At 44.1% G+C, this 12,036-nt stretch overlaps 1 protein-coding gene across 1 annotated transcript in view; it reads left to right on the forward strand.

The window, feature by feature from the left end:
* Positions 1-11,770, forward strand: part of LOC139365138 (cytohesin-3) — a 60,396-nt gene extending 48,626 nt beyond the window's left edge. The window contains exons 9-13 of the mRNA XM_071102550.1: positions 592-703; positions 6,475-6,551; positions 6,883-6,954; positions 7,351-7,505; positions 9,315-11,770. Coding sequence (XP_070958651.1) covers positions 592-703; positions 6,475-6,551; positions 6,883-6,954; positions 7,351-7,505; positions 9,315-9,387 — 489 coding nt within the window. The 3' untranslated portion in view covers positions 9,388-11,770. The remainder of the gene's footprint in view (positions 1-591; positions 704-6,474; positions 6,552-6,882; positions 6,955-7,350; positions 7,506-9,314) is intronic.
* Positions 11,771-12,036: the final 266 nt, after the last annotated feature.

Consider the following 12,036-nt stretch of genomic DNA (forward strand, 5'->3'; position numbering starts at 1 on the left):
AAGTATTTAACACCCAGTTTCAGCCCCTATGAATGAGCACACCCTCCAACACTTTCCTTTTCTAACAAGTCCTTCATAGAATCTTGTTCTGTCATGTTTTATGCACTGTTGATTTAGTTATGGACTGGGATGGCTGTTAGAAGATGCAGGAAGTGGCTGTTCAAGTGGTAGGAGTTTAACACTAATGCTTTCACCGCCTTTCCCCCATCACCATCTCTCTCTCTCTCTCTCTCTCTGTCTCTCTCTCTCTCTCTCACTCCCTCCTCATCACTCCCTCCTCATCCTTCTCTCTATCACTCCCTCCTCATCCTTCTCTCTCTCCAATACCAATACTCCATCCTCATCCCTCTCTCTTTCCCCTCTCCATTGCTCCCTCCTCATCCCTCTCTCTTTCCTCTCTCCATTGATCCCTCCTCGTCCCTCTCTCTCTCCTTCTCTCTCTCCATCACTCCCTCCTCATCCCTCTCTCTCCTTCTCTCCATCACTCCCTCCTCATCCCTCTCTCTCCTTCTCTCCATCACTCCCTCCTCATCCCTCTCTCTCCTTCTCTCTCTCCATCACTCCCTCCTCATCCCTCTCTCTCCTCTCCAGAATCTCTATGAGAGCATTAAGAGTGAACCCTTTAAGATCCCAGAGGATGATGGGAACGACCTAACTCACACGTTCTTCAACCCAGACAGAGAGGGATGGCTGCTCAAACTGGGTTAGTAGAGATGAGAATGCAGTCCCTTACTAAGAATGCCTGCATCACACCCACCTCTCTGTTCCAATGGCTCCATTAGCATACTACTTACAATGAAGCAATGTATTGGAGATTCATTCTAAGTGCTATGCTATTGCTATGCATGGTTTTTGGTTCCTCTTACACCATTCTCTTGCTATGAACCAGTACAGTGTTTCACTGGCTGACCCGTGCAGCTAAGATCCAGATTCTGCTGTAGACTGTAATGTTGCAGTCTCTCAAGCAATGTGTTTTGCTGCATGACTCACGTCAAAAAGGTTCAGTGTTCAGAGTTCTCACACAGTGGGCTGTTATCTGTAGTGTTGTCTATTTTAAACCTCCAGATTCAAGGTTTTCAGGATGTTGAAGATTCAGGAATAAATATTTCACAATCTTTGGCCAGTTTAAAGGATATTCGAGCAGGATTTTATGTAAATGGTTGTATGTTAAAGTTGAAAGAATCACCATGGTAAATCACCATGATAAGGTGCATTTGAGGTCACAACTGTTAGTTACATAACACTGTAAGACCCAGAGACAGGTAGCAATGTCTCTCTACACACAGTCAAGCTGACCTGTTACCATGGTTGCAGCATTAATTGAGGGAGCGGTCATCATCAGCTCTCCCACAATGCAGTGATCACAAAATAACCGGGGGCTGTGGAACTGACGGGTGTCATAGCAACACTCAAAGACAATCATTTAATTTATTTATATTATACAGAGCTCTCGCCTTCCTAAATATAGTAGTGCAGTTTCCCACATTTGAACCTTCTTATCACATTTTTCTCTATTGTTTCTCTCCCATGTTTTTGTTTTATTTGTTTACATGGGTTTTTGATTGTCATCCCTTGTCTCCTCTTCCTCCTCACCAACATTATCTTGGTGTGATATCTTTAGAAATGTATTTGGGGTTTTCTGGTTTGTCGGCTGTAAGGTTGCATACACATTATTTTCTGTTGTGCTTATTCTCTCTGACCTCTCACCTCTCTGTCCCTAACCTCCATCCCTCCATCTCTCTTTTCATTCCCTTCTCCCATTACCTCCATCTCAACCCACTTTTCATTTCCTGTTTTTATTGCGTCCTCCAGTCCCTGACATGGAGTGTTTTGGACAGGTCCCTGTTTCAACAGCTGTTGTAACGCTGCCATCCAACTGCCTTATTATGACTTGTTAGGGTTAAAGGCCAACTCCGTGCATGTGGGCCAAGCCTTGTCACACACACACACACACTGGCTCAGACATGCTGCACATTCCACTGGCTCTATGTAACGTCTCTGCAGCCTCATCAAACCCAGTATATATGTTTGCAAATAGTCCCAGTGTGCCTTAAGACCTGTGAATGATTATATTATAGTGCTTTCTCTCCCCAGGCAGTTTACAACTGGACTTTTCTCTGCAATAATTCTAATTTGGCCCAGTACAAATAAACCCTGAAGGCTAAATGAATTAGTCTCTTTTAGAGAGGATCACTATGTACACTGTGGAAATTAAGAGAAAGGATTTTAAGCATTTTACCTCATGTAAATATGCCAGGCAAAACTCCCCAGAAAAGTCTATGAAAACAGCGTGTATATGATTAATGACTTTTTAGCATGGATTTATCGACTAAAAGACAGAAAGGAAATGAGAGATTCAATGAAATGAATAAGACCGAAGATGGTGCTAAAAACTCTCTGGTAGTACTTAGTGTGCTTTACAAACATGTGTTTTTCCATGGACACTACTGCCCTAAGGGATGGTCAGTGATGAGCCCTGTAGGAATGTTGGGACAAAGCTCTCCCACAAGAACGTTGTTAGGACAAATCCCACTCACACACACCCAGGAAACCACAGGATGCACAGTCAGCCTGCCACACCACATCCTATGACATGTCTCACCTGGAGGGCAAGAAAAACAACAAATGGAAAACAGGATCATTCCAGATATTCTCAGCTGTGGATTAATAACTATCAATTGTAGAAATATAATGGATAGAATGGAGGTGCAAAAGACAACCATCACTTTGAAAGGCTGGTCATGGCTCACATCAAAACCATTATCCCATCTCTGTGTCTGGAACCTGGACTTCCTGGCGGGCCGCCCCCAGGTGGTGAGGGTAGGTAGCAACACATCTGCCACGCTGATCCTCTACACAGGAGCCCCTCAGGGGTGCGTGCTCAGTCCCCTCCTGTACTCCCTGTTCACCCACGACTGCATGGCCAGGCACAACTCCAACACCATCATTAAGTTTGCAGATGACACAACAGTGGTAGGCCTGATTAATGACGAGACAGCCTTATAGGGAAGGAGATCAGAGATCTGGTCGTGTGGTGCCAGAATAACAACCTATCCCTCAACGTAACCAAGACTAAGGAGATGATTGTGGACTACAGGAAAAGGAGGCCAGAGCACGCCCCCATTCTCACCGACGGGGCTGTAATGGAGCAGGATGAGAGCTTCAAGTTCCTTGGTGTCCACATCACCAACAAACTAATATTGTCCAAGCACACCAAGACAGTCGTGAAGAGGGCACGACAAAGCCTATTCCCCCTCAGGAAACTAAAAAGATGTGGCATGGGTCCTCAGATGCTCAAAAGGTTTTACAGCTGCAACATCGAGAGCATGCTGACTGGTACGGCAATTGCTCTGCCTCCGACCGAAGGCACTACAGAGGGTAGTGCGTACGGCCCAGTACATCACTGGGGCTAAGCTGCCTGCCATCCAGGATCTTTACACCAGGTGGTGTCAAAGGAAGGCCCTAAAAATTGTCAAAGACCCCAGCCACCCCAGTCATAGACTGTTCTCTCTACTACCGCATGGCAAGCGGTACCGGAGTGCCAAGTCTAGGACAAAAAGGCTTCTCAACAGTTTTACCCCCAAGCCATGAGACTCCTGAACAGGTAATCAAATGGCTACCTGGACTATTTGCATTGTGTGCCCCCCCCAACCCCTCTTTTACGCTGCTACTACTCTCTGTTTATCATATATGCATAGTCACTTTAACTATACGTTAATGTACATACTACTTCAATTGGCCCGACCAACCAGTGCCCCCACACACTAACTGGGCTATCTGCATTGTGTCCCGCCACCCACCACCTGCCAACCCCTCTTTTACGCTGCTACTACTCTCTGTTTATCATATATGCATAGTCACTTTAACCATATCTACATGTACATACTACCTCAATCAGCCTGACTAACCGGTGCCTGTACATAGCCTCGCTACTGTTATAGCCTCGCTACTGTTATAGCCTCGTTACAGTTATAGCCTCGCTACAGTTATAGCCTCGCTACTGTTATAGCCTCGCTACTGTTATAGCCTCGCTACTGTTATAGCCTCGTTACTGTTATAGCCTCGCTACTGTTATAGCCTCGCTACTGTTATAGCCTCGTTACTGTTATAGCCTCGCTACTGTTATAGCCTCGTTATCGTTTCTGTTATAGCCTCGCTACTGTTATAGCCTCGCTACTGGTTATAGCTTCGCTACTGTATATAGCCTCGCTACTGTATATAGCCTCGCTACTGTATATAGCCTCGCTACTGTTATAGCCTCGCTACTGTTATAGCCTCGCTACTGTATATAGCCTCGCTACTGTATATAGCCTTGCTACTGTATATAGCCTCGCTACTGTATATAGCCTCGCTACTGTTATAGCCTCGCCACTGTATATAGCCTCGCTACTATATATAGCCTCGCTACTGTTATAGCCTCGCTACTGTATATAGCCTCGCTACTGTTATAGCCTCGCTACTGTTATAGCCTCGCCACTGTATATAGCCTTGCTACTATATATAGCCTCGCTACTGTTATAGCCTCGCTACTGTATATAGCCTCGCTACTGTATATAGCCTCGCTACTGTTATAGCCTCGCTACTGTTATAGCCTCGCTACTGTATATAGATATAGACTCGCTACTGTTATAGCCTTGCTACTTTTATAGCCTTGCTACTTTTATAGCCTTGCTACTGTTATAGCCTCGCTACTGTTATAGCCTCGCTACTGTATATAGACTCGCTACTGTTATAGCCTCGCTACTTTTATAGCCTTGCTACTGTTATAGCCTCGCTACTGTTATAGCCTCGCTACTGGTATAGCCTCGCTACTGTATATAGCCTCGCCACTGTATATAGCCTTGCTACTGTATATAGCCTCGCTACTGTTATAGCCTCGCTACTGTATATAGCCTCGCTACTGTTATAGCCTCGCTACTGTTATAGCCTCGCTACTGTTATAGCCTCGCTACTGTTATAGCCTCGCTACTGTTATAGCCTCGCTACTGTTATAGCCTCGCTACTGTATATAGCCTCGCTACTGTTATAGCCTCGCTACTGTTATAGCCTCGCTACTGTTGTAGCCTCGCTACTGTTATTTTTCACTGTCTTTTTACTGTTGTTTTTATTTCTTTACTTACCTATTGTTCACCTAATACTTTTTAAAAAGTGCACTGTTGGTTAGAGCCTGTAAGTGAGCATTTCACTGTAAGTTCTACACCTGTTGTATTTGGCACACGTGACAAATAAACTTTGATTTGATTTGTAACTCAAAAGTATAAAATTGGATCGGGGCTTACTTTTCTCTTTATATATCTGCCTATTTCTATGCTTTTTGTGTGGCATGTACAAGTTTACCCAACTAATACACAGAAAATCGGCGTAGCGCTGAAATGTGACTGTGTGGAAAGAAAAACATGCATTTGAAAGTCTTGAATGCCGCTCCACTCATAAACAGCTGTATTTAGTATCGTTTTATGTGAATACCACTGCCAGTGCTGAGGGCTAAGTGTGTGTGTGTGTGTGTGTGTGAGAGAGAGTAACACAGTATTGGTGTATGTATTGCTGTCTTCCAACAGTGAAGTCTTCTCAGCATCCCTGCCTTGCATCTCTGTGTGTTTCATTTCAGCTGAACGCTGCACTGTATTGGGCTGTAGTTGCCTGAGGGGGAACACTGTTAAAAACTATTTCAACTGTGTGTTGCCTCCCCTCTATACCCCTCAGCTTTGGTATACCCATGCTACAAAACTCTTTGCTTGGGGGTTTGGTGTGTGTGTGCATTTGTGCTTACAAATGCATTTGTGTGCGTGTGTGTTATTCCTCCAAGGGTGCTTTAGATGCCAAGTTAGGTTCATATCAAGTGTGGTGTGTACCTTCCTTCTTCTGGAGAGCCAATAGCATTTTATTCCGTTGCCTTTAAAAAATGAATGAGCAAAGTTAGCAATAATTCAGGAGTTGTGTGAGTGATCATTTAATCATTGAATATTCTCTATGCAGTAACTGGAAGACATGGTTTAACCAATCACGTTGCTGAACAAATCCTGTGATGGAATTGCATCACCTCTTAATCAGTGGTGCCAAGTACCAACAGCAGAGTTCATTGGCTTTGATCTTTCAGTGTCTTAGGTCCACAGGAGGAGGATGGGGTGTTTGAGAGGAAGTGTAAGGTCTCTCTCTCTCTCTTTCTCACTCATATTCTATTTCTCCTGTGCCATTGGTATACATGCTTTACGTACAGTATCTAGATTTTCTGCCATTGTTTGAGACAAATCTCTCAGCAACTTTATTTATTTATCTTGGCTGATTTATAACACTAGAGCTGTCATGTTATTGTGGTCAAGGCGGCCATTACTTTGCCTACTTTCCAGCTCTGGTCTTGTTGGAGTGCCTTCCTCCTGTTGTTCCTACTGTGAAGAGTATGGTGGAGGCTGTCAGTCTGTCACTAATTCCATTGTGTCATCACTTCCTGTTTCCCCTTCCTATTTCCTGTCTCAGGGGGAAGAGTGAAGACCTGGAAGAGAAGGTGGTTCATCCTGACAGACAACTGCCTGTACTACTTTGAGTACACAACAGTAAGTGTGTGTGTGTGCGAGCGCAGTATTGTAGGCAAGTACGCTGCCTGTGTTTGTACAGGCGTTTATATGTGGTAGTATAACTGGAAGCTTTTTATCAAAGCATTTGCCTCTCTATCCAGAGATCCAGCTGCTTTATCAGCAGTCTGTCCTCTACCCTTGTATTATCCTAGAGGATCATATCATTATCTCTCTGTCCTCCAGACTGTCTGCCTGCCAGACACTAACATCATTAGTTATATTAGAGAGAGCAGAGCAGAGGGGAATGAAGGTTGTTTTCCAGTCTATGAAACAATGTCACAGATCATGTCTTGTTCTCTCTCTCCTCCAGGATAAGGAGCCTCGTGGGATCATCCCCTTAGAGAACCTCAGTATCAGAGAGGTGGAGGAACCCAGGAAACCAGTGAGTGCTTCATGATACTGCATCACATCCCTTCTGAAACCTTATTATGTCACTATTATATTAGGTGGTACTGGTAGTCAACCTCATCCACAAGGTTCCACTCACCCAGTGGAGAAGCCCAACTCATGATATCACCAGGGGTCAAAAGTCAACATAGTCTTTCATATTTTTAGCCATGTATTTGACCTGGAACATGTAACCTAGTTGAGGATAGAGTCTCTAATTGTTGGGCAATACAACCACCCTTTCACCTCCACCCTGTTGGGATTATGCTACAATGCTAGTACCCACTCAACTCAACCATCTCCTCACCCATCAGAACTGATTGCTGGGGAAAGACACTAGGGTTTCCTAAAGTGTTGGACCACCCTTTCACCACTACCTTGCAACCCCCAGAACTGCTTCGAGCTCTACAACCCCAACCACAAGGGTTCGGTGATCAAGGCGTGTAAGACGGAGGCGGACGGCCGGGTCGTCGAGGGCAACCACACGGTGTACAGGATATCGGCGCCCACGACTGAGGAGAAAGAGGAGTGGATCAAGTCCATCAAGTAAGATTCCTGACCGCCACATTTACTATTTAGGCTGCAAGGCTAGTTAGCTTCCTGGAACTACCCACCACATTCACAATCTAGTCTACAATGCTAGTTAGCTTCCCTCCACTCCCCACCACATTTACTATTTAGGCTGCAATGCTAGTTAGCTTCCCTCCACTCCCCACCATATTTACTATGAAGGCTACAACGCTAGTTAGCTTCCCTCCACTCCCCACCACATGCACTATTTAGGCTACAGTGCTAGTTAGCTTCCCTCCACTCCATACCACATTTACTATTTAGGCTACAATACTAGTTAGGTTCCCTCCACTCCCCACCACATTTACTATTTAGGCTACAATGCTAGTTAGCTTCCCTCCACTCAACACCACATTTACTATTTAGGCTACAATGCTAGTTAGCTTCCCTCCACTCCCCACCACATTTACTATTTAGGCTACAATGCTAGTTAGCTTCCCTCCACTCCCCACCATATTCACAATCTAGGCTGCAATGCTAGTTCGCTTCCCAAAACCACTCCCCAACACATTCACTATCTAGGCTATAATGCTAGTTAGCTCCCCCAGGGGAAATACGGGAAGGATTAGTTATCGCTTAAAGCACCCCGGGGGATGGGGATCGAGCCCAGCTAGCCTGGCCAGGAAAGGAGGCTCAAAACTGGGCTAAAGCCCCAGCGCTTCCCCCCTGTTGCCACAGAGGCTAACCATTACCATGCAGTGTGTGTGTTATCTTCTCCAGAGGGAGTCAATAAGGATTTAGCCAAGATAAAAGGCTTTAATGTCAATCACATTTCCTCAGTAAAATAGGGATGGTCGTATAGTCACGCTCCTTATCCTCTTATCTTTAATCGCGATTTAGGACAGTCTTTAAACAAACAGTTAAGACTACTTTTAGGGGACCATCTGTGTGAGTTTGGAAAATTCTGAACTGGGCTATGAAGCTCTTATATAACTGTATGAAATACATGTTATGTAGGCTAACTCAATATATTTGCTATACTGTAGCTCCATTGTAATAAGTCAATATTTGGTATCACATTCATATCCATTTCAATGTGTCGCAATGTCTTTTCATGGATATACTTCATCCTATTACATTCTCTGTTGAATTTATTTCCAGAAAGAAAGGCGCCCCGGGGTTTCTTCTTTTGTTTTTCTGAAATTAGATTGCGGTAAATAACCAAAAGCTAAAAAAAAAAGGAGAGGAATTGTTGCCATAGCTCAGAGACATAGTCGTATATGGGGGACAATGTAAAGGGAGTAAGAGAGGGAGAATCCGCAGTGGGGGGTTGAGCCGGTTTTGGCTTTGTGCTGGTGCTAACAGGATTTTACACCCGTGAAACTGAAACTGCGCTCTGTGCCGGAGCCAGAATGGCTCTGTGACTCACTTCGCTTTGTACCGAGTGCCTTCTCTCCCAGAAAAAGAGAGCTGGAGTGTCGATAATTTAGAGCACTATTGTTTGCCCTGCACTCCAACCTATAAACTTGGAAAACTGCAGAGAGGAGAGAGTGATAGAATGAGAACACTTGGAAGGGTTCTAGAACAGGGAATCAGGGAACGACATTCCACAGAATCTCTGAAAGAGATGGAACCGTAGTGCTGAGGAAAATAAGAAAAAAGGGGGTGGGTAGGTTTTCTTCAGAAACCATGGAAACAAAACTAGGTCACCGAACAAACTTTTATTTTTTTCATCTAGTTAGTTAAGGCAGGGGTTAGTAGAAATGTGGCCGCATTTCCATATCAAAGATGCTCAAGTTTCCCCCTGGCGTATTATTATATATTTGTTTTGATTGGCTGTTCCAGGGCGAGCATCAGCAGGGATCCCTTCTATGATATGTTGGCCACCAGGAAAAGACGGATTGCCAACAAGAAGTGAGCAGGGACACCCCTCATCCCAGGACACCCCTCATCCCAGGACATCCCAAACTGGGACACCCCTAACCCCCTTTCCTCAGCACACCAATCCTCTTCCCCAGACAGACCTTACTCATGAAGTTAAACACCCCTTCCACACTCCCCCTCCCTCACCCCTCACCCTCACCCATCCATCCCTCCCTCCACTCCCACGGACAGACTCCACTCATGAAGTTCCCTCCCTACTATCCCTCTCCCCCTGGACCCCCAGAGCCCAACTTGTCACTAGAGAGATGATGGTCAACCAAAGATAGCCATCTGACCCTTCAGACCCTGATAGAACTCGCACCCGGTCTTGAAGACAACGAGGACAGTCTCCGGTCTTGAAGACAACCCCCGTCCCCATTCTGGACACTTCCCCAGCCCTGGCTGCAGTACCAGGGGCTGGAGTTACAGGGACATGACGTCCCAGGACTAAAGCAGAGGACCAACACAGGGAGACATCCCTCTATAGGACCAGTGTGGTTCAGCCACACTACAGATTACCGAGGGAAGCCAGTGGGATGTATTAACATGTATTAACACACATTCTCTCTCTCTCTCTCTGTCTCTCTCATCTCTTTACTCCCCCACACATCTCTTTACTCCCCCTCCTGTGTTCCCCACATTCGTTCTGATTACGTCCATGTGTTTCTAGCAGGGGTTGGAGCAGAAATTATTTCCCAATCGTTCCATTCCGAGCAGAAACCCTATTTTTTTTCATTCCGTTCCAGTGTTTCGACCAGAAAATAAAGTTCTGAACCAGTTCCAACCATCAAAAAGTAACAGCTTATATAGATCCTTTTCATAAAATGTTTAACCTGTGAAATCAACATGCATTTAGAAAATTTTTACTCCAACAATTTTTGTACTCAATTTTTGTACTTTGTACTTGCTATGGAACGGGTTAGATTGTTGTTTACATTTTTATTTAGTCACATAAGTGCAGGTGTGAGATGCGACTGAAATTTAATGGGTGGAGCAAGAGTGTGAGAGAGAGAGAGAGGGGTGGACATGGAGGGGGCTTGGCTTGAAGCTCTAAACATCATAACAGGTCTTGAATTAGAATGAGTGTAGGGTATTACTAGCCTTATACAACGAATTACAGAATATTATATACTAGAATTTTATATTTATTTATTTTTGGAACTCAAAAGTACATTGGTTCTCAAGATTTTAAAATAACAGTTATGTTCCGGAACACTAGGGATCACTTTTGTACACGGTTCTGTTTCTGTTCCTCAAAACATGTATTTATTTTTCTGTTCTGTTCCCTGAACTGGTTCCAACCCCTGCTTTCTAGGTGTCTTCTGCATTTGGGCGACTTGAAAAGCAAAACTGCAATTTTTCACATACACATGCATGTATGTCTGTTTATAGATATACCATAAAGTGCATTTAGAAGTGGGTGTGCTAACTTGTGTGTGTATCTACACAGTATATATGCATGTATGTATGTAAACACAGTAGTGCGTAAGCCAAGAGCAGACATTTAACACAACGACTGTCTCTGACATCCATTATACAGAAAGGTTTGTGTGTGATCATTTATGAAGATGGTAGAAAAACAGAGTTCCTCTTGTGAGTGTTCAGGTGGATGGAAAGACATGGCAGAAAGAGGAGAGTGAGAGATGGAGTGAGTGTATCAGAGAGGGAGGGAAGGAGAGAAAGTTCCAGGGCTGCAGTAACCGTACATGAACATGTGACCTGACCAGGAACAAATCTGGGCCTTACACTCCTGGCCCTAAACATAAACCATGTAATCATCCCACTATGGTGCTCAACTCTTTTTCCCAGGTGCCATTGCAGCAGTTCTGCTGCAACCTCAGAATACAACGCTAGGTTAGTGCTGAAATTAGGAAGACAAAACCTAGAAAAACTACAACATTACAGTCTTGAGTCAGCTGGACTGATTCCAAACATTGTGCGGACCACAGAATATTAAAATGTGCATACTTTTAACTTTGGTTGTGAATTATAGGGGTGGTTACATAGACCTATATTTCGCCTACGATTGGATTTACTCCATTTTCAATGGTGTGTCTGCAATGCAATTGAACGTCCTTTGAAAATGTGTTGTAGTCTAAGAGAATGCTTGAATATGGGTTTGTGAAACAGCCCAATAGGGTACCAGTCATTTTAAGCTTTTCTTTCAGTGTCTCGAGGTCCAACAGCGCCAGTGAGGGGCGATGCATTGATGTGACCCATATGCTTTTAATTTGTAACCGAAGATCCTTGCTTGCTTTTTGTGTTCCCCTTACAAAATATAATCTATTATCTTGTTTGTATTTATTTTCTTTGTCAAATGGTTCCATTCTGTCCGTAAGCGTTAACTAAAGACTTAAGTTATGTATATGTAAATAATGTAGAGGTTTTATGGGTCTCCTTTTTGTTGTTGTATGAATACTCTGAAACATGTTACACCTACTGGCTGTACTTTGCATCAGGTCAGTTTGAGGTCTTCTGTACACAAGTCAAAAACATGATCATAAACAAATACTATATAACGTGATGTCAGGAAAAGTCCATTTCCAGCAGGATTGAGGATGATAATGATGGCGATGAGGGTGATGATGTGGATGAATAGGATATGGGTGGTAGTAATATTGATGATGATGGTGATGATGATAAG

This window comes from Oncorhynchus clarkii, chromosome 13 (genome assembly GCF_045791955.1).
Source record: "Oncorhynchus clarkii lewisi isolate Uvic-CL-2024 chromosome 13, UVic_Ocla_1.0, whole genome shotgun sequence".
NCBI classification, from domain to species: domain Eukaryota; kingdom Metazoa; phylum Chordata; class Actinopteri; order Salmoniformes; family Salmonidae; genus Oncorhynchus; species Oncorhynchus clarkii.